At 27.9% G+C, this 25,055-nt stretch overlaps 1 protein-coding gene across 5 annotated transcripts in view; it reads right to left on the reverse strand.

Annotated features, from left to right (window-relative positions):
- LOC142325397 (uncharacterized) overlaps nucleotides 1-19,147 on the reverse strand; it is a 70,415-nt gene extending 51,268 nt beyond the window's left edge. For 3 of the 5 annotated variants that reach the window (XR_012756527.1, XM_075367123.1, XM_075367120.1), the window contains exons 1-4: nucleotides 19,079-19,147; nucleotides 13,675-14,135; nucleotides 3,984-4,145; nucleotides 2,586-2,690 (exon numbers count right to left, since the gene is read on the reverse strand). Coding sequence is in view for 4 of the 5 variants with exons in the window: in XM_075367123.1 (XP_075223238.1) it covers nucleotides 2,586-2,690; nucleotides 3,984-4,133 (255 nt within the window). In the remaining variant the exon portion in view is untranslated. Of the gene's footprint in view, nucleotides 1-2,585; nucleotides 2,691-3,983; nucleotides 4,146-13,674; nucleotides 14,136-18,574; nucleotides 18,779-19,078 lie in introns of those variants that run through there. The other 2 variants (XM_075367122.1, XM_075367124.1) reach the window with 2 other exon arrangements.
- Nucleotides 19,148-25,055: the final 5,908 nt, after the last annotated feature.

Here is a 25,055-nt window from a genome sequence, read left to right on the forward strand (position 1 = left end):
ACACCTAAAGATAAAAATTCAACTACTAAAAAGAAATTTTATTAAGATCTTTGATTCTAGAGACATGAAATCACTTCTAAAAATGTTCTTAATCCTTGATTGAAAGGAAAATGTTCAGTTAGCATGTGTGTCAATTTTTGTTTTCTGTTCAATGTTGTAAAAATATTTGTGGAAATTATGTTTTCCCATGGATATTGAATAGTAGTAAATCCTTGTTTATTGTTTTTTGCCATTTTTCTAGATTGCACACTTAATTACTACTTTGCACAGGTGTATAATGATCAGTGGGAAATACAAATAAGACAGAATTTTGAAATGTAGCTCATGATAACACTAACACTTAACTAACACTTGTTTTCTCTTTGAAGCAAACTAAATCAAATAAATGGAGCCAGATTAACGGAGGATTTCCTATTCTTTTGTATATTTTGTGATTCAGTTGTGAGAAAACTAAACTTTTCCCTGAAAGTAACTTGAATTAAACTTAGTTTTTTTGTTTTTTTTTTAACCAACCCTAAACGAATAATAATATATTGACCTATGTACAACAGATTGTTTTCCTGTAACAGATTTATTAATTTTTTGTCTTTGGAACAAGAATTAAACGTTTGTTTAATTCTTTAAAAGTTTGTCACTCAAGAATTAAACGCACTGAAGACTCTTTTTAAGATTTTGAGGTCAGAGACCCAGAAAATAAAAATGTCCAGCAATAAACATTAGTGTTTGGTTTTAATGTAAAGCTTAAAAGTTTTGCTTACAGACATGCAGCAAATTGAAAATTATGCCTCTTCTGCAGGATTCAAAAGACCATTAAGCCCATTCTGATGATATGAAACTAAATTGTGAAGTAAACAAAAAATGTTAAAGTAAGTTGTTACAAAACATGATTTTCAAATAGGAAAATTAGTAAAACTCATTATTGAACCAATCATTTGCATTAAGCTTTACTTTACACACTGTAGTGATAAGGATAGCTTAGATGAAAAGTTTGGAGCATCATGAATTTGAGAACCAACAAGAAAAGACTAATGGTAAAAAGTACCCAAATGGAAAGGTAAAATGCAGTTAATAGAATATGCTGATGGTTGATGTTATCATAAGTTAACATTCTGGTCATAGAGCAAGTGATAAAAAAAATACTTTCTTAAGAAAACCTCAATTTAAAAAACTAATGAATAGTAATGAATACATATTTGAAATCAGCATCAAAAATACTAAAGATTCAGTTATTAAAATTCTTATATCAAACAAAAAACTAAATTTTATAGTCCGGTATTATTTAACATATTTGTAAATTTAACCTTTCCATTAATAAAAAAAAAAAACTACTATTTACATTAAAAAATGTAAATAAAGCCCCTTTTATGACACAATCTACTCTATAACTATTCAGGAAAAGGAACCTTTTCAGATTATATAAAAACATATGTTTGTTCTCCCTTTTCATCTCATTATTACAGGAAAAAAATTCCTTCATAGTAATAGATTATTCTTCATGATAAATATATCTGTTGATATTTAATTTCAGCTTTTAAGTAGTAATGTTATATAAAAACAAGGAAAGATACGCATTAATCATAATTAATAGAAGGCTGTGCTCTTTATCTGTGTTAGAAACAAAATGCTACAACTTTGAATAAAAAATGAGTTAATTTTTAAAGGGTTTGAGTTTTTTCTTTGTAAATTTTTTTATATGAAGATGACTGGTGATAGATTCTTATTTTACAACTTAAATATATGAAATAATACTTAACTGTACAAAAAGATTGGTTGTTTAATCATGAATGAAAACAGACATCTTGAAATCAAACAAGTTATACAGCTATCTTCACTCAGGCTTGAACCCAAATTTTAATTGTTTGACTCAAAGAACCATCATTAGAACAACATAGTTAAATAAACAAAGTCAACAGAAAACCACTTTACTCTCAAGTATGAGAAGGGACCTTTTATTCTTGGAACTGGTTACATCATTTTCATGAGTCTTGTAACCTACAGCTCAGTTACAATAGGACCCAATATATGTATATAAACTAGTACTTTCAAAATATTAATTCCAAGAAGTTACTTAAACCAAGCAACCATTTAATAGTAAGTTATTACTTTCTTTTTAAAAGCAACATCAATTATCACATTCATAAACCACCTCCTATATAAAGGTTTACAATTTTAATAATTTCCCTGCAATTTTTTAACTTTACTTAGGTCTTCTAAGATGTTTCATTAAAGTACCAAGCTAAGTATCAGCCTATACATCTAAAATATTATTTGCCTTATTTCTCAGAAAGAGAGCTAACAAATAAAATTGAAAACTTTTTAACTGGTTAAAATGACTGGAATAATGTTAATGTAATAAGGCAAATTAAATAATTAAAACCCCACATCAAAATTACATTGCATGCAATAAAACTCAAAAGCAAATGTTAATAAAAAGCCACTCTAAATAATACTTAAATGAAATTAAAAGAGGAAGAATATGAGGAAAGAGTTCAACTTACTTCTTCACTATTTATAAATAAATAAAAGAAGTCACACAACAAACAAATCCATGCACCGTTTTGCATGAGATAATTTATTGCAGATACCTGGTCAGAAGCAGACATGAGGCATTCCACAGCAGCTGACCGCTTCTGCTGATCAAGGTCCAATGCATAGTCCCTGTGACCACGCTTGCGACCACGTCTCACTTCCTAATATTACCCACCAAATAATTTTTTATTATTTATCCTGGCTATGAAGTAATTTTAGTTTTCATTTAGGTTTACAACACAAATTTAAATAGCATTATTAATTAAACTTTACCCTAAATTAGAAAAATGAAAGAACTTTTTACCATAAAAGGATCTGTAAATTTATTATTTTACATTACCATGAAAACAAAAAGCACCAATCAGTCAAATGCTTTCTCACGCCCTCATGTTGATAAAGAACTTAAGAAAATCAAAGTAGTAGCTTTATCACTATTTAATTAAAGAAATTCAAGTATTTAATATTACATGTATTTTTTTTTAAAGTATATAATTGAAAAATTGTGAAAATGCGTAAACATTTTAAATAATTATTAAAACAATATTAGTAGTTCTAGTAATGGTAGTATATTTTTTACGAAGTCACACATTTTAATAGCTTAACTAACCAAATTTGATACATAATTAAGCATATTTTCATCAATATTATAACCTATTAGTAACATATATCATAACCTATTAGTCCAGAAGAAATTTATTTTAACAAACATTTTAAGTTTTTTTTCAAAACTATCTTTACAATTTCTGGGGAAAAAACATGGAATTTTGTTTTTTGCATCACATTTTTACTAATTAACAGGATTACATTCCTACAAAATTGTAAGCATTTTATTAATTTTGTAAAAAAAATTATAACAAAACATTTTTCATTATTTTCCTTTACATTCTAAAATTCATTTATTTCTTCAGAAATAAATACGAAAGTTTTTAAAAATATGGTCATAAGGGAAAAAGTAATTTTTAGTTTTCACCGGAGGAAAGGTAAGATTTGAATCTACGCAAATGAGCAGCAACATCAATATTATTTATTTAGGAAGGAAATTATTTTAGAAATTTACAAAATAAATCTAAATATTAAAATGGAAAAAAATAACTATCAACAAGAATTAATTTTTATATTTTAACACTCATAGAACGTACATACAAAGTACTACACTGTGCAGCGATGAGAAAGAAGAAAAGACACCTAATAAATTAATGAATTAAAAAATCTAAACACTAATAAGAAACACTAGGAAATTATAAAAATAAAGTATGATAAACGTTTGGGAAAGAATGAAAAACTGTTGCACAAATGATAATACATCTGCTGAACTACAGTAAAAAAATTCAAATTATTCCTCACAAATTAAAAAACAATTCTAAAACAAACTTAATTAACACCTGCACATGTTACAATAAAATATACATTAAATTAATAAACTACAGGAACATCTTTAACATCTAATTACATACCTGAGTAGGAAAATCATCCAGAGACTTTTGCTGGAGTAGACTAAAAATATATCGAGAATAAATAGCTGCGTCTATTCCTCTCGCTTCAAGCTGTTCCTCCAGCCAGCAGCGTACAGCTTCAGGCATTGAAACCAGCTGTGGATACTTCATGCTACTCTGTGCCTACAATGAAAAAGTAAAATTACAGCAACTTCAGAACAAATAAAAATAAATTACTAAATTATAACTAAATACACCTGAAGAGATGCAGTAAAAACAATACAAATTGCTTGATACAACAATATCACTTCTTTTCAAAATATTTAACTGAGAAAAATGAAATGATATTTTAGTAAAAAAAATCTAGTCAAAATATATCTGACTTGGAAATGAAGAGATTCATTATTAAAGAATTATTCAATTTTAGGACAGGTAGTAATCTGATCCTTACAGCTGGGTTATTCAAACCTGAGCACATACATCATGGAAAATAACATGTAAATTAAGAATAAATACCACTGCCCTAACACCATTTTCTAATAAATGGTTTGGCCCCAGTCCCATCAATCACCAAAATCAAACAAAAAGATGAGCATAGTTTTTCTATTATGGCATCTGGAATCTTTTGTCATTTAGCAGTTAATAACTAACTACAGCAGCGTTTCCCAAGCTTTCAGTGTTTGCAACCCAATTTTCAATCATAATTTTTATCGTGCCCCCCTCTCGTACATTAACAATGTATACAATAATATATTTATTTTGATGCTAAAGCCACACTACGACCTTACAAACCTTATAAATTATAAAGAATAAGTAAATTTATTGATACTTGTCAAAACTGATCCACTACATTGACAAAACGCAGAAATTATGCCTCCCTGTTACTCTTTGTATTACATTTACCCTATCTGACATCCTTGCAGCTTTGCAAAAAGTTCCGATTTGTCTCAAACATTCTGGAACATCTGCACTAATGTGTATAAATGCTGCACCCCGTTCAATTTCAGCCACCTTCAGTCAAGTTGATCCTTCTATTGCTACCAAATCCCTCGGTAAATCTGTATGTAATAATTTGCATGTTCATGCAAATTACCATTCATGGTAGCTACTACTACTATTCATGGTACCTACTACCATTGTACCAGATTTATACAGTATCATGGATAAATTTTTAAGTAGGCGTAAGCAAGCATTAGACAATATTGAAACATCGACAAGTGCACAGATGAGCTTGGTTCTGAAAATAAAATCAAGAAAATATTCTCAAAAATACTTAATTTTGGGTTTACCAGTACTGAAGTAAGTGACGAAGAAAGGCCACTGTCATTTGCTCAAAATATTTTGCCAGCACACAGCATGACCCCTAATAAATTTAAACATCTGGAAATGCTTCATAGTGAGTATGTTAACAAACGCTGAGAATTCTTCAAATTAAAATTAAAATCATATGAAAAGCAAACATCATTTTTAAAAACAAACTTTGTGAATGAAAAAGCTTTACTTGACGCTTGCAAAGTTTCATATAAAACAGCCAGATGTAGAAACCTTACACCATTGGTGAATAGCTTTTTTGCTAGCTGCAATTGAGATTGTTGAAACTATGTTTGGAGATAATTTTGCTAAACAATTGCAGTCCATTCCTCTATCAAATGATACTATTGTCCGTCGAACTGGTGATATAGCTGAAGATGCACAGCATCAGCTTTTCAGGAAGTTTCGTAACAAATTATTTTCAATTCTGCTTCATGAGGCAACAGACAGTAATAAAGTAATAAGGATGCTCATTTCATTGCTTACGTTTGATTTTTTTATGGTATTTCAGCAGTAGAACTACTACTTTTCTGCAAACCAATAGAACTTAAAGCAACAGCACTTGCATTATTTGCTATCGTTAATAATTTTAAAAACAAGGCAAACAGAGTCTAAAAATTTGGTCGGAATATGGTGGTCATTCAATGTCTGGAAGATTCTTAAGTATACAAGCATTTGTGAAACAAAAATCTCCACAGTGTGTCTGGACAAATTGCATGATCCACAGAGAAGCTCTGACTTCTAAAGAAATGAGTCCTGGTCTGAATATTGTGCTAACAATGGTTGTAACCATAGTAAATTATATAAAAATGAGATCCCTAAAATCAAGAATCTTTTCTCCACTTTGTAAAGAGATGTGTGCACTACATTCAGCATTACTACTTTATTGCAAGGTAAGATGGTTATCACATGGGAAATTTTTTCATGTTTATGAATTAAGAGATGAAATCGCCACTTTTCTGGAAGAGGAAAACCAACCGGAAGCCAAGTAGTTTCGAGAAGGTTTATTTTTGATGGAATTGAACTACTTGGTCGACATATTTAAGAAATTAAATATCTTGAATGTTCAGCTCCAAGGAGCAAATACACCTGTGTTGGATAAGAGTGATAAAGTTGATGCTTTTTGTAGAAAATTGGAATTATGGAGCAGAAATTTAAAGCAAAAAACCTAGAAATGTTTGCAAATGTGGATGAATGTGTTAAAACTTACAAGGCTGAAGAACAATAGGTGAAAGTTATTTTTATAACAAATAAAAATCATTTAGCCATACTGGCAAAAAATTTTAAAAAGTATTTTCTTGCTAATGACAACTTGGTAACAAGTTATGAGTGGGTTAGGGATCCCTTTCAAAATACTCCCAAAGGGCTCTCAACTGCCGAAGAAGAAATCTTCATAGGCTTCACGACAAAATCAAAATACAATTCAGTAATAAATCACTCTTTGAATTTTGGGCAGGGGTGGATGATGAGTTTTCTGCACTGAAAACAAGAGCATTTCATATACTATTACAATTTTCAACATCCTACCTTTGCGAAACTGAATTTTCTGTGGTGGCTGCTGTAAAAAAAAAAATATAGAAAAAGAACTAAGAGTTTCTATTTCTAAAATTAAACCTTCCTTCGAAAAACTTTGCTCTGCAAGACAAGCCTAAGGGAGTCACTAATAATTATTAAACTTGTTTTTGATTTAGTATTGATAAGTTAAATACATTGTGCAGTGTACTAATAATATTCTATTTATAAGTGTATATCAGTGTAAATGTGTAATTTTATTATTTATTATGTCAGAATGTATTTTGTTTTACTTTCCTTACAGTAAATTGATAATTTTTTTAAATATTTTCTTCGATATGCTAGAGCTCCCATTTAGTGTTATCACGCCCCCCCAAGGGGACGCACCCCACAGGTTAAGAAACACTGAACTACAGTACTAATTAGCAGTTGATTTTTGGTGTGCAATCTTCATCTGAAAATAAACAAACAACTTCTAGATTTTTTAAAATTCCAAATTTCTCTTTTTGAAGCTGTTCTTTTGAATGTACAGACCAAAAAATATGATTTGGTAGTAAAGTTACAAAACTTTCTCAATCATTTTTAGGACTGATTGGTTGATTCGTATATTCTAAAATCTCTGGATATCTACTGGAGAGCTTTCTTGATTCAGAACCAAAAGAACTCAACAAAATAATGGAACAATAGTGAGAAGTTGATAACAGTAAATATAATAAATTCCAAACCAGGGCTTAAACCATCAACCTTCTGCATGGGAACTCTAGCCTCATAAATAGTAACACTCAAGGTATAAATATTTTGTTATGGGATGGGAATTGAAGTCATCATAAATAAAGGTTTTTTTCCACCTCTAGTTTCTTTAAGAAAATAATATAATTGATCATAAGAAAATGATTCATAAAATCTTACAGATATAGTACATACCTTTTTCTTTCTTTTCCTGTTTAGCCTCCGGTAACTACCATTCAGATAATACTTCAGAGGATGAATGAGGATGATATGTATGAGTGTAAATGAAGTGTAGTCTTGTACATTCTCAGTTCGACCATTCCTGAGATGTGTGGTTAATTGAAACCCAACCACCAAAGAACACCGATATCCACGATCTAGTATTCAAATCCGAGTAAAAATAACTGGCTTTACTAGGACTTGAACGCTGGAACTCTCGACTTCCAAATCAGCTGATTTGGGAAGACGCGTTCACCACTAGACCAACCCGGTGGGTCATAGTACATACCTACCTCCATAACATCCTAACTCCTAATTTAATCTGACAGATTGCTCCATATAAATGCTCCTATCAATTCTTACGGCTTTATCTTAAGTCGTGAACTGAAGGCCTCAAAACAAAATATACTTTTGTTTGTAAACAAACAAAAGGTGTTGGAAAATAAAAGACATTCAGTGAAATTAATTCCATTCTTGACTGGCTGTACTGTAAAATGTTACCTTTATTTTTCAAACAGATATTCTATGGGAGAGGAATTCTAGTCACTAACTGAGGTTTCTTTTTCAGTTTTTTCAGCTGCACAAAAGGTTATTGACTGCTGAAATTAACATTTTGTACACCACCAGACTAACTTAAATAAAGGCATACAAAATACAACATAATTTGTTTCAAAACCTTAACAGGATATATATAATCATGTTGTGACTATTCATGTACAAGCATGTTTATTTAAAAAGCTGGGCATTCTTTTTTAAAAGTTACTGTGAACGAATACCATGTTATACTTAAGGGTTAGAAGTAATGAATGATATTTTTTAATACTTATTTCCTTAATTCTGACTGTATAGAAACTATAACTGTAGAAGAAATATTTTTACTATTCCATGCATACCACAAGTACAATGTTTTCAATTTGTTTTTACTACTTTTTTGTTGATTTCAATACTTTGTCACTAGAAATAATTTCAAAGCTACATTTATAAAAACAGACTATTTTTTTTTTTAAACACAGGGATCACCTTTACACAACTGGTGATAAACTAAGATATTAAGTAAAATAAAAGAGATTTCTTTTAATTTTTTGTAATATCTGCTAAATATATGTATGAAAATATTATATTTTGATACTTTCCAAAAAGAAAAAAATTCTGATTTACCAGCCCAAAAGAATGTTTGACAGTGTGAAAGTGGAAATGTTAAGATTAGTAAAAGTATGGACTCTTCTGTGGTGTCTTATTCCAGCATTTGATGAAAATAAATTGAAATAAATGAACTAGTAAACAAATAGAATAATTCAAAAATGATGTAATGAAGGAAAAAATAAAGAGACAAACTTATGTTCAAAATACTGGGTGGGATAGAAACAGTATACTTAATATAAGTTTCATTGGATCATATCTTCATTGTGTTAAACAGAGGAATTTCCCCAGTTGCTGCCAAGACAGATAAATAGCAATATTTGTCAACATTACAAAAGCGTCCGAAATACGCAAGCTTCCAGCTTTTACAGTGAATTTAATCATCCAAAAAAATAATAAATAAATATATTAAAATTCTTAAATGTCAAGGAAAAATACTAAAAAAAAGCGTGAAATCTTCATTACTTATCTTAACAAATTTACAAAGGATGTTATGATTTTTAATGTAAAATATTGTTTTAATCCTCATACTGTGATAAGAAATATATTTCAATAATTTTACATTTCAGTAATTTCAATCAAATTTAAACTAAAAAATACTTGCTAAATAGGCCATTTGGTAAATTGTCATAAGTTAGTTATTAAATAAGTATTTTGATTTTCCATAATTACTGTGTTTTTAGTATAATTCCAAGTGTTCAGTATTGCATCTGTGCTCTTGTTTCACTGACTTACGATAACATTGGAAAAGTAAAAATAAAATAAGAATAAATTAGGTTGAGATAAAATAAAAGAGCAAACAATAGATACACACAAATTAAAAGATATTGAATTTATACTAGACTTAGTTAATAAAGTGTGCTAAACTTTTTATCGTGTTTAAATGATTACAAATATCTTATGATTAGTAAAACAAAGACAATGATAAAACCTCTCTTACAAAAAGCAATTGGAAAAAACCTCTGAAAAAGCTTGAAAAATGCAGTAAAGAAATAATTAAGTTTGCATAATATCAACTTGATTACAGTTGGTATATTTGTCTGAAAGGGCTATTATGTTCCAAACCTAAATTTTCACTTTTTAAGAGAGTGAAGAATCGCTACTGTAATTATCAGCATTTACTAACTTACAGGCAGTATCACTGTCATCTACTATGATTATTAATAAAATAAATAACATAAAGCAAGCACAAATTAATGCACAATCTCACAAGAAGAAACAAAACAAACTAATATCTACAAAGAAAATGGATGCCATTACATAATACAGCTAAATATTGTTATTAACTTATTATTATTTAAAAAAATGACATCAAGTTTTGAAATAAATAATAAAAATGAGATATATTCTTTTGATGTAGTGCATCAGACTTTTGATATTTGGTGGCACATAAGCTAACCAACAAAACAAAATTGTAAACATTTAAGGGAATGAAAGCAACAATATAGTGTTCTAAGAAACAAAAACATAATAAAATGTTACCAAAATCTACAAAGTAAAATAGAGCTTTTAGCTTCCAGCTTAAGCTGTTTTTAAAAAGTTATTAATTTCAACAAAAATTGAATAAAAGCAGAAAACAAAATTATAATTTCAGTATCAATAAAATCAATCATCAAAAATAGATTAAATACACAAAAAACAAAACAAAAATTTAATTTAGAAAAAGATGAATAGTATGCAATTTCACACACAAAGCAACAATCAAAACTAGAAGTACAGAATCAAATGAGGAAAAGTCTGAAATGTGACTTAAGCATAGATGGAGCTATATTCTTCATTAGTAATAGAACAATGTATATTATATATAACTATATAATCTATATACTGATATAGATTGATAAGAAATAAAAGATAAGCCATGAACAATAATCTTGAACTCAACCTTAAACAACTTATCTAATTATAACATAATAGCAAAATTAAGTAAAGTAGTGCTTTCTTTGTATAAAATGTTTGCTTGACTAGCTACAGTATAATTTACCAGTGTAAAAAAAATTGTTTTAATTTTTATTTAATCATAGTCATTACTCCAAAATTTACAATCTAATCAAGTACAAAGTATTCTCCTGTTATTTTTGCAGCTGTATTATTTATTATGGTTAACTGTAATATTTTTAACCATACACGTACATAAAAATCAACATATAACACTGAAAGTTCAGTATAGTCAGTTAAAAAAAAAACAAATGAATTTTAATGTTTTTTTCATATCATTAGATAATATTAATTTTACAATAGTAATAGAGACTTCATTTCTATTAGCATTAATAGGAAAATATTCTAATTTAAATAATTTTTCCAATTATAAAATTTAAACAAGTCGATAAACTAATTTTTTTTTACAATAGTCTATAAACTGCCTTCAATTACTCGGAATAACATAGCAAGTAAATACAAACATTACTCTTACTAAAGAAATAAAAGGCAAGAAAATTTCAATGGTTCATAAAGAAATGATGAATCATTTATTCAACTGCACACAAACCAAACATTACTTCTGATAATCATTATATCTTATCTTTTCCACTTTACAACAGACTATTTCAATTTAGATTATCAATGAACAAAATAACATAATTAAATATTCAAAAACCTGCATTTTAATAACAGACTTAAGAATAGCTCTGTGGCTGCAACTTAGATATAATTTTAAAAACATTTTCTCTGCAAGTACTCGCTCACAAATGTAAGAAAACTACCGCACCTAAAAGCCCCAATTTAAACATACATTTTGAGGAAGTGCTTTATAGTAAAGAAAATGATTTTTCTAGAAGTTACTCTCAAAAAAATCATTACCAACAAAAAAGCACATTTGACCAGTTTTTTGCAAATATTACAGATTTTGTAATTCTAAACTTATTCAGTATTCAAGCAAATAATTAATACCTTACTCTTCTTTCTTTAATTTTGAAAGCCCTCTTAATTGTTAACTATTATTAGGTATTCATATATTCCAATTTTTTATGACTATTAAAAATATATAACGACTTCCAGTTAAAAAATTAAAAACAACACATTTTGTATCTTCCAAACGACAACTTCAGATTGAAAGAGTATTTGAATGTAAAATAAAATAACTTTTTGTTTGTTAGTATAAATACTAAAAATAATTTATCATATGGCAGTTACAGCTTTAACATTAATGAACAATAAATTGTTTGATAATGTTATACTGTTTATATTGAACAATTTTAACAATTATGCTGAATTTAAAAATGATGTATAATTTGATAAGTGAAGCAAAGTCATGTTTTAACTTTAGCATTTTGTATTTTGTCCATTTGAAAATCTGTGATGCACTTAGAATAAAAATCACTTTTAAAATTTAATGTAGTTTAATAGTAAGGTTTCTTGCTATCACATGGTACAAAATATTTACCAAGATCTTTCATAAACACTGTTCCAAAATGAAAACTAGTAGAGCTGTTGGGATAGGCATTGAGCCAAACTCACTCAGACTTATAAAACTGGACTCAAGAAAATTATTTCTAGGAATTTCATTAAAATACAGAATACTAAGGCATTTGCTGGACAGTAATCCTCAAGAAATTTTTTTTTACACCTTTTGAAGAAAAGTAGAGCTTACAAGTTTACCTTCAGTCAAATAGTGTGAGTGGGGGTAAAATGAATTTTCTTCGTGTTTTGAAATATGAGAAGAGTATGAAAATACCATTCACTTAAATTGTAGTCTCCTTATATAAGGCCTATGTTTATAATTTTGTGGCTCAAAGCTCTTTAAAACTACATCAAATTTAGATATGCTGCAGAGTAGTGTATTGTAGTGCATGTAAAAATTAATGAAGACTGGCTGAATGTTTTTCTTTTATGCTCAATTAACTTACTTGAAAAAATTTGAGTATGGCAAGCTAGAAGCATGGTTTGATATGATGCTGCAAGTTGGAATGTTGACGTTTCTTTATGTGCAGTGTCTATTGTTAGAAATATTAAACCAAATTAAATTAATTAAAAGTTTGTTTTATTGCACAGAACTGCACAATTTTTTTTATGGGCTTTAATTTATTCTTATAATTACAAATCTTATAAATCATTCTTACAACAAATTCAAAGAAATGGTTTGAATCGGAAAGCAATTTGCCTTTCTGTGCTTCAAGGACAATAGATAGATACTTTAAATCAAAACTACAAAACTATACTTGACGATGGTAACGTAATTGAATATGGTTGATATATTTTTATAAGGTAGGTCTGAAAAGAATTATTTTCTATGTACAGAAAATAATACAATAAAATGAAAAGATACAAACTGAACAAATGAACAAACTGTACAACTTGACTTCCGAGCTAGGACACTAACTTGGTTGGAATGTGAACCTTGGTTGAAATGATGAGAATTGACTGACGTGGAAAGTGATGTCCCTGGAAATAATGCTTATGATATCAATATAATTAATTTTGGCAGTGACCAAACCTTCCTTATCCAATTACAATTGACAATCTCTGTTTTGTACTTATCTTTAATTTTCACTTTACCTCTTAAATTTTGTTGGAGAAATCAGTACATTAGATTCAGTACAAATTCACAAGGGTCTACTAGTTTTATAAATAATTACTATAACATTAAGACAAAATTTGAAAACTACAAAACACATTGCTTTTAATTTTTTTATAGTTTGTGTAACTATGTTTGATGTTATTTAAACTACATATAATACATATGACAACTCAAAATTGAAAACTTTTATTTCCCACTACCACAAATTATGACAAAAAATATATCTTAAAATACTTATTATATTAAAAAGATAAAAATAAGCAAAGGTCTTCAGAAACTTCAACTTACCTCAGCACAGAAAAGTGATTAAATCCATGATCCTAAAAAGCAAAACTAATTTTCCTATGTATTTCAAGCTGAGGTGTGTTAGGTAAAATGCCAAATGTCGTCAACTTATGTTTACTCCTCATTTCCACAGCAAGTAATGTGCATAGTCTCAATCAACCTTATATCTTCTAAAATTAAATCAAAACAATCAGGTGCACTTGTAATTAATTCCATTCCTAACTCGAATTTCTTTTAAAGGCCTAACAGTCTTCTTTCTTTTTTTACTTAACAAAAAGATGAGTAAAAAATATAGATTTTAGGCCAGAAAAAATTTCATTTAAAATACTATTCCGTGACAAATAAATGAAAAAAGTAAGCTAATATTGCTGGTACTGATACAAAACATTAAAATTTTTAATGAAAAAATAAGGTTCATTTCGACTGCACAAGTGCTTGTAAAAGGCTAATGCCCCATAATGAGACTGAAAAAAGAAAAAAAAAATTTTTTTTAATATAACAATAAGTTTAATAATCATTGCACATTACAAAGTAATACTATAAGGTAATATTCTATAAACTATTTTACACTGTACTATAAAGAAAACCATACAAGACAATTAATATGGTCTATTAAATAATGTAGAACCATTAATTTTTAATAGTACTAAATATGCTGTTTAATTGCAATGTAAAATGTCATTTGAATATTTACATCCATGAAAGAATGTGCACAAAATTAAAAATATACAACACATCCATGATTTAAATATTTATTTAATCATAATTTTACTATCAGAATTCTCAAGTACAACCCATATCTACATACAGAACGTTCAAGGAGTAGTTGCTTCAAACTTGACACTGGATTCAAGTTATGAAATCTTTACTTGTGGAAAAGTATTAAGCATTTTATTAAAGATAAATAGACACTCCATTTTAATTTAATTTCAAACTCAAAACGTTAGATGCTATAAATAATAAAAATTTTGAACTTGTTTTCAACAGACAGCTTAACTTTAAAACCTGCAGTTACAATAAATTCCAGGCTAAATTGGATATTTTTTCAGGCTAAACTGATATTTTTTTTGTGTATATAAATATATATATTTTTCTGGGAATCTGATAAATTATTTGATCAACTTCAAATTTATTTAAACTTGTAATATACTATAGTAGATATGCTTAGGATCAAAAAATCACAAGATCTAAATGTCAGAAAGCAGGTTTGGACAGCAGATGACCCGTGTTGGGTCAAGGTCCATATCACATTATCAGTACTCTATTCAAGTAAGAGTTTTGTCAGCTATTGAAAGCTGTTCAGATGCTAATCCATTCTGCGGAGAGATGTTAGAGTGAAGGTCAGAGTTAAAGTTAAGAATAAGAGTTATCCTCAGAATGGATTATCATCTGAACAGGTCATCAAAACTTAAAAAATTGATTACTAATTTATTAGTTATTAGTACTAAAGTACTAATAACACGATACGGTCTTTGACCTTCACAGGACAACTGCTTTCCAAACCTGCTTTCTGATATTTAGATCTTGAGTTTTTCTGATCCTAAGCATATCTACTATGGTAAAGTATGAAAAAACTTAGATGATCAAGAAATTGTTCAGAATTATCTTTTACAATTTTTTTTTATTTAAGAACAGATACACAAAAATAAAAACACAGTTACCTAAATAAATGCTATGATTAAAATTTTCTAATTAAAACAATAATAATACTAGATAGTGGAGAAAAAATGTATTAACAAAATTGTAATCAAACGTGTACACCAATTTTTATATGCTAATAGTTTTTCAACACTGATAAAGTTACACAAAGATAGAAAAACCCTGCCAGTTCTTCAACAATCATGGGTGGTTTTGCAAATTAAAAACAACAATTTTGAAATCTGCATAAAAATTAGATAAAATTTTATTTATTTTACTGGAAAAATTGAGTCCAAAAAAAGTTAAAAATTACAGAAAAAAGAAAGGAGGATTACAATAATCTGTGTGGTATAAAAAAATAAAATGAGATAATAAAAACATGATTTTAATTTGTTGCAAAAAAAATTGAATAAAAAATATTCAAAAAATTGTAGTGCATATAAAGAAACCAAAAGAATATTTTCATACAAAGCCAAATATCTAATAAAATTCTTTATTTTCTATTCCTAATGTGTAAGTTGCAATTTGTTAAAACTTGTAAACAAGCAACCCCTTGGCCCAATAAAATGAAGATAATATGTATTCATATGTAAATGAGGTGTGCAAACTCAGGTTGAATGTTACTGAGATGGGTGGTTAACTGAACCTCAACCACCAAAGTACAAATGGTAAAATAAGCACAAAATAATAATAATAAGAAAAATAGAATGGAGAATATAAAAAAAAGAATATAAAAACTGATTAACAAAAAAAATGTTACTGCCTAGAAAAGTATTGCTTGCAAAAGATAATTTTCAACTAACAAACCAATACACACACACATTACCAAGACTACATTCTATATGGTTAGGTTTATTTTAATTAACAATTCAGTTTGTCTTAAGTGATGGTTGGATGCAGTTTTATTTTTGATGACGTTTTCTACCAAACTATTAATACAGGTACTTTTAAAACTTACATTGACAATGTACAACAACAAAAAGCTATCTGAGCCAAGTTCATCATTTCAGTGTCTGGTTGAATATATTTCAAATATTCAAGTATATGAAATGAATTATTTCAATACTGACAGAGAATTTAATATGTCAATAACTTCATATGTATTACAATGAAACCTATTTGTTTTTTTTATTAAAAAATAAAAAGAGCACTTAATAAGAGGATATAGAGTACTTAATACAGGTTGAGAGCACTTATAAAAATAAGGAAGAGAAAAGTCAAAAATAGAAATCGGATAAATACTTAACTCCAAATTTGTTGGTAAAGTTTTCAGAGTGAACAAAAAGGTGCAGAATGCAGAAAGAAGCAAGTAAATGAACCCAAATGCCCATGTATAACAATGAAAAACATTAAGAAGTAAGTACTTTTCTCATTAACTTGTGTATACAAAATCTGATCCTACACTGCTAAAAAAAATTTTTAAATTGTTTTAATCATCACTGACTTTATTCTGATCATTTACATTTTTGAATTACTAAAGGAATATTTCAACTCTATATGATCCTTCTAACATGCAACTGTCATAGAAAATTTATGTTTTAATAAAGGCCCACATGATACTAACTACATTACAGATATATCAGGGGGATCAAAATAATTGTAAATGAAATATTTTACTGTTTCTGGTACAGACACAAAAATACGAAAAATCAATAATGGTTTACTGACAAAATAATTCTTCAAATGCATCAGTTTGGCAAAAATTATGCAAGGTAATCAAAACAAAACTATTAATGTGTCAATTCACTCTTTATAACGCTAACAGTGATTCAATCAAAACAGTAGTATTCTTTTTATTAATTTTCAACAAAAAAATTTTAAATATCCTGGTATCATCAGCTTTAAAACAATAGATCATAACAAAAATTGATCCTATTAGTTACTTAATGTTTTCTATTAATGAAAATCAGCATATCAGATATAAACAAACACAAATAACTGTCTTCCATACCACTATATTACTGTTGTAAATAAATATAAAAAACCCACTAGTGTTTAATTAAAAAACTGAATTAAAAGAACACATTAAACTAGCTTTTGAATGATATTTCAAAATTGCAAAGTACCACAGTTCACATTCAATTATGTCTAAAGTTTTGTTGGATTATTAAACTTTATATCTTTATTTTGATACAAATAATTTAAAATTATCACAATTAAAAATATTAAAATTTTTAAAAAACAGTTGGATTATTGTGAACTGAAACATTTTTATCAGTTAGCATAGTTGAGAACAAAATTAACACCTGCAGTTTCAAATTAACTACATCAACCAGTAAACTGAAGATCCAGAACTACATCAAAATAATTTATTTAGAAAATACTAGACGTATATAATAAACCTATGGACCTATAAATAAGCTTGTATATAAACAAATTATATAAAAGTAGTTCCTTTCCTTTGATGAAACATATGCACTAAAATGATTTATTAGCACAAGACCTTGAGATTTTTTAATAATTCAAATTAAAAACATAAAGTGAAAAAATATCTTAATTTAATTTTGAAACAATGAAGTGTATACACCACAATAACTACTCAATGTTTCTGACATTGTTTCTATCAGTTAAATAAAAATAAGAAACTATTACATAATATTAAAAAATATGATTATTGAAAGATTAACCAATTAAAATAATTCTGCTCACTAGTAGATGTTATGATCCAGACAAATCATCCTAAGTAAAGTAAAATGATAGTATGAAAAAACAGAGTAATTTTAGTATAATGAACATTAAATCTTAATATTGGTATTTGTAAATAATCAAATAATTTAAGTAAATAGTTTCAAGGTGAAACCAATTTGCACTAAAGAAAATTTAACTTATCTAACAAAATAAGAAACAGGGCAAAACTGTACAAAATATGAAACCAATAACACAACCACAGATTTATTATTATTTTCTTAACATTACTAAAAGGAAAAATTAATTAAACGGTATGACTCCCAACCAGATTATGTAAAAGTACTAACTTAATCTTTTTTAATTTTAATGCTGCTGAATTAAAATAAAGGAACGTCTAACATTAATACTATGCAGACTACAATAAAATTAAAAAGGCTGATTTTAACTTCTAATGTACTTCCAAGTCCAGCAAATCCGGACATAAAATAGAATAAGAGCAGGTTTATCCATGATGCAATGCAATAAAACCAAATGCTGTACAAACATAAGACAATGGAATCGTTTTATTTCATATCTAACTAAACTAATAAGCCAATACAACTAAAAATCTTAAATAAAAAGAAATTGTTTAGTCTACCTCATCAATTATATTAGAAATATTTATTTGGCAATTCATTTTTGTTCAAAAAACAGTATCAAATTTAACGTTCCCAACACTCTAAAATAATTATTCCTTATTCGAGAACAAAACCTAAACACTGTCAGAACAAATCTTCACTCAACTGAAAGTTAAATTGCGATGGGTATTCATTACGTACTATCCGTAATGGAACTAGGCAACACTGATTAACCTAAACACAATCATGTACATTAAAAGCAGAAATGACGTGATTAAAACTTTTACGTACGTGTCCTTTAGGCATAGTAAATAATGAGTCACGTCGCAGTTGCTCTAGAATGTCTGAAAACTTAACATTACAAAACATAGGCTGAGCTCTAAAAAGAAACCTGCGCCATGACAATTGACCACCATTACAAAATAACAGAAGTAGTCTAACATTTCTATAAGATCAACACTAGTAAAATAACAATAAATAAAAACAATTCTATAGACTTTAACAATAAATAAAATTAAATTCACCTGCGAGTAACGATAGGGCGATGTTACCAATCACCCGCAATTCTTGGCTACACACCCCTAGAATTTTGGCCAGGGCCTAATTGAACCAACTTGCGCAACGAAAATATTCATGAAAATAAAAGTTAAATAACTTTCTTTTACTTATTACAACTTTTTAATAACAGAAAATATATTAAAATATATTTACATCTGATTACAGTAATTACGTCATCAACTGAACATATGACAACTTTAATCAAGACTCAAATTGTTATTTTCTTTTAATAATAGGCGTTATTACCTTCCACGTTGGCAATATTGACTACTACAAATTCCCGCGTAGCGTCATAGTAAGATCAATGACACCATTTGTTGAGAACTGCCCGAAGACAGACATCTTTGTATTCATTCATTAAATGTTGCGTAGACAATAAGGAAAACATTATCGAGTATTACGTTTACAGTTAGTTGACTTAATATTAGATATTAATAATTTACGATTGTGCAACTTAGTTTCAGAATTGTCGTTGTCAACCTTACTACGTGAAATGGTTTCACGAGTATGACGAATGACAATTTATCGTTTTCATTTCCGTGATAAGTATTCCGTACCAGTTGACTTTTTAGTAGACCGCTACAGACAGACATACTCAGAAAGTAGTATTTGTAGTATCTTTCAAAATGTTAATTTCACTTTTAGTAATTAAACCTGACTACAGAGGTTTGACAACCATTAATAATAATAATTGTCTTGTAAAAACTGATAACTACTCCCTGACAGTATATGAAACTCATAATGAACCAAAAAACTGTTAAATGAGTGATTGATACATGAAATTTAATTTCCAGAGAAAAGTTAAATATAAAATATAAATATAAATGGATCAGTTGATTTTATATATTATGCATACAATTTTAGAAAGTTTATTTTTTTCTATAACAATTTGGTGAACAGCATAATGAAACATATCAAGACTTTGAAATGATTCATTTTCAAAATATTTCAAATTTTTCTTCCAAAAAATTAATCAACCTTTAAAAATTAATTAGCTAGAACTTCAGTGGAGTTACTGGTACTCCTGTTGTAATTGAATCAATCGTAACAAGCTTAGGAAAACCCTTAATTATGTAACTAAATGAAATGTTTGATTTATGCTTTATTTGTTTATTTAATATGTTTGTATAACATATTTATAATTCTTTTTGAGAAATATATATATATATAATCTTTTTATCCATGATTAATTTTCAAAATATGCCTTTGTCCTTATGGTTAAGGAAAGTAGAATGTTCTATTTTAAAAAGAAAAGAAAAGGGAACCAAATGATCTCATATCAACTTTCTTTATCTCCTCACTTCTACATTTTTAGTATAATCAGAATCACTAAAAAACATTTTGCTAACAACCAGTATAATACAAAACAGCAAACAATTAGCCCATTATAAGTTCATATTTAATTTCTATGATGTGTATTTAATAAAATGTATCTAAGACATAAAGGTAGGTATAGACTGTTAACAAGTTCATGTGAACTTCAGTATTCAAAGCCATTTCAATAATAATTTTTTTTAGCTAATAAATCATAATCTTTGAACAAAAAAAAAACATTTTTGGTATTTGGAATTATATACTTAATCGTAACCATAACTGTTATACTTAACCGTTAAGGTTTCTCTAGTGGTGATCATATCAATGCAAATCAGCTGATTTTGAAGTCAAGAGTTCTAAGGTTCAAATTCCAGTAAAGGCAGTTACTTTTATAAGGATTTGAATACTAGATCATGGATACTGATGTTCTTTGGTGTTGGGTTTTAATTAATCTCACATCTCTGGAATGATCAACCTGAGACTGTACAAGACTTCGTTTATATTTCAGTGGTACCCTCATTCATTCAGTGGTTCTGGAGGGTAAAGAGAAAAGAAAAAGGAATTATATACTTAGTGAGCCATTAACAATAAGTACACAGTAAGATTTCATGACTAATAAATAAGAAAAATCAAGTGTGCTTTTATGGCAACTAATAATCAAATACAACTAATACATCATTTAATTGGAATCGATGCCCATTAATGCATTTAAAAATAATTTATTATCTTTTAATATTTTCTTTCAAAAATCATATTTGTATATAAATATTTGGAAAAAATAGATGCATATAAAAAAAACACAGTGAGTAAGTATTGAGCACTCTCTAGACCATATTCTTATTGGACTCTATACTTTTTTATGGGGTTCATAATACAGCCAAAATAATTAATATGTACTGTACTTATATTAATTTTACAACAGCAGCACTGCAATGATAACTAGTAAATATATATTAAAAAAACCATATATTGTGAAATTAATAAAAACAAATTGAAGTATAAAAATATGTGACATGGCCATTCTCAGAATTTGTTATGAAGTTTATTTGAAAAATAAAAGACTGCCAACATTAAATACAAATTTAACCCTTATAATCAGATTCAATTTTAATAAAATGAATGTAAATGACTAACTAAATGTATATCATTTTAAACAAATATGCTTTATAACCCATCTCGTATTACAACTATGATTGATCAATGTAAAAGTAATTGATCTCAGTTTACTAAGTTTTCCTTCTGATTATAAAAGAAAAAACCTAATATGGTCAACACTTAAATATACTACAATGCAAGTTTGTTTACATGTTAAAGTTTTAACTTGAAAACTAAGAAATTTCCTGGCACTATGTATTTAAAAGTGGTATTAAGAAAAAGAGTTAAAAATGGTTTAAAAGAGTTGGGCAACAGTGAGTTTTTTATTGTAATAGTCAGTGTCTTGTAAATAATAAATATATATTCTAAAGGAGACATATCAACCAGATGAAGAAGCATGGTGTGTTGTTTGTTTGCTGTATATGCTCAGATTTTCATTTTGAATGAAATGCTTCACGTGTTAAAAAATCACAACTCAAGAAACAGGGGCATCTTTGTCGTAAAAGTTTTTGTTGTTGTTAGTATGCTAAATTCATGAATGAAATTCATTCATGAAATTCATGCTAAATTCAACGTTATTTAGTTACAATTGGCAAACACATTTAACAAATTCATGTGTAATGAAACATAAACCACGTAAAATTTTCATGGCAACCTTTTTTCTAATAAACAACAAACAGCAATAGTTATCTCCTCTATAAAATGAATAACTTCATTTTTTTTATGATGAGAAATTAGTTTTTGTAGTACATGAAAAAGTGCCTCTGCAACTTGGCCTTGCCTTTTGTATACCTGCATTTTACTACGCCAACAAGTGTAGTTTGTCTAAGGGTTTGCAGTGCTTACCTTTGATAGCCTTAAAGGTAAGAGTTCCCATTTAGCCAATGGGAACTCTTCATTCAATGTCTGCACATGGTTGATACTGCGACTGGCATTTTATACTTATTTCACATTAAAGTTTACAGGTTATTACAACATAAATTATACTGTATAACTAAATGTGACCACAATAAACAAATAAATCTTGGTCTTACTATCACAAAAACAACAGAAAAAGTACACTTGCAGAACATACAGAAAACCCCAACAATGTTGAACTACCTGGTCACACCTCATCACCAAACATAACAAATTCTTAGCTATTAGAATTATGATCTTTTCAGTATGCCTATTTCACCTGAAGATTACATGGAAGAGTACACAGATCAATGAAACAATACCTCTACATAAAGTAAATTCAACTAAAACAAGATAACCAAAATAAATCACACTAACAAACACAACAAAGCTCAGAGAAAGTAACTCACAAATGAAAATAAAATAAGAAAGCTTATACAATTTCTTTACAACAAAAAATAAACCATTACATACAAAAATTAATGCGTTTACAATATAATAAGCAAACTAAAATTACAGCACAATGTTTCATATTGGACAAAGATTAAGAAGTCTTTATAATAACATAATTTAAAATTTGCTAACCATCATATGAAAAGAGATTATAAATCATCATTGTTAGCAACTTGATATTCTATTCTTCTATTAAAAAAGGACCTCAAACACTTCAGCATTATGAAATATACACACAAAAATAGTACTAATGAACAGCCTCACACATTATTTGACCACATCCTCAATACATATTTCAAATTCTAAACAATCATCAGTAATAAGATCAGTGGGTACCAGAGTGGGAAACACTTACACTGACTACTGCAGATGGCTACAAATATGGCTGAAAGAAATGAGATTTAAAAAAAAATTACATTGCAATAATTTTAGTTTGTGTTAATAGAAATGGATATTTTTGTATATAAACATAACAATCAAAATCTAAATTGATTACAAGAATTTTATGAGGAAAAAATCTTAAAATTAATCTAAAAATCTCAAAAAAATCTTTAAAATAATAAAACCGTAATCTTAAAATCTAAATTGATTACAAGTATTTTATTTGTATTTAAAATTAAATTAAAAAATTTTTAAATATAAACTCATAATAGAATTAGCAACAGAATTTTATGTCAACTTCATATTTCTCAGCAAAGAAAGATCACATTCTTAAATGATGATTATGTTAGTAATTAAATCAAAGATATCCTGTTTTAAGATAATACCAGAAGTCAATGAATATTTTGTCAAACAATGAATTACAGTCAAATAGATTGGTAATTGCTAGTAGCCGTTGTAATTGGTGTAGTAGTGGCAGAAGATTCCATAAAAATAAGTAGTTATTACAAAATGTTTACCTAGAAAAATTAACTGTCTAATTAAAATGAATGAAAATTTCTATTTGATAAGTTATTCTTCTTCTTTTTTTTGTTTTACAAATCATCCCGTCAAGTTGATAACATTAAATCAACAGTTTTGCTGTATTACCAACAGTTTATAGTTTATAATTGTCAGTCATTACAACAATATATTTATAGTTCATTACATATTCCCCATCCCCAAAATTAGCATGTTTTCCTATACTATAGTGTATGTAAAATCTACAGGTGGGTTCTCCCTACAAGCTGCCTCTACTTGCCTCCTCTACAACACTCCTACAACCTGGCATGCAGAACACATGCTACTGATTGTTACAAAAGCAAGACCTCCAAATGATATTGTTTTTATTTATTATTATTGTTTTCTAACATGTTCATTTACTTTTGCTATTATCTATTTATTTAAATTTGTTGTTTAATTATTAATTATTTATTTCATCTATTTATTTATTCTACTGCGTTAATTTATTTATTTGACTTGCTATATAAATTATTTTGTATGAAATCATACAAATACAGGTACATACATACAGATACAGGGCAAGTCAATGCAAATTAATGGATCTGACTTTAGGAATACACTACTTTGGCTGCTGGTGTGAGAAGTTGATGAGTGATGTTAAGAGCAGTGGAGGAAATGCCACAGCGCACTACTGACCTGCCTTCAGATATTACATACACTATAGTTGTGACATTCGAATTCAGTGTTTTTTTATTTCAATATCCAGAGTGTAAACCTTTTTTTAAAATAATTAATTTTTGTTTCTTCAGTGATTGATCCATAAGTTATATGTTTAACTGGACAATAACTTTATGAATTTTGTGCCACCCAATACTAATGATTAAAATGTTGGAATATATTATTTCTGTATCAACAAAACCAGTGCAAGAATACATATTTTGAGTATGACAGGAACAATTTTAAAACTTGAGTTGTTATAACTATTTTTTTTCTTAAATTGGATATTTTTTGGGCTGTACTGTATATGTCAAAACTTTTCATGTTAATTTACTGTAATCAGTTTTTGCAGTTTATAATCAGTTTGTAGTAAATGTAATTTGCATATACATTCATGAACCGATTTCATCAGTTAATATCTCACATTAAGAAAAGAAATAATGTTTTTCCACATTTAAGAAAAGAAATCCCCAATTCCATCTATTCATTATTATATATTTCAATGCGTATATTAAGAGCCATAACTAAATAGTTGTTAGTCACTTGACATGAGAGTAGTCATTAATAAAAATGGTCTTGTTATTC

The sequence above is a fragment of the Lycorma delicatula genome, chromosome 5 (assembly GCF_047948215.1).
Source record: "Lycorma delicatula isolate Av1 chromosome 5, ASM4794821v1, whole genome shotgun sequence".
Taxonomy (NCBI): Eukaryota; Metazoa; Arthropoda; class Insecta; order Hemiptera; family Fulgoridae; genus Lycorma; species Lycorma delicatula.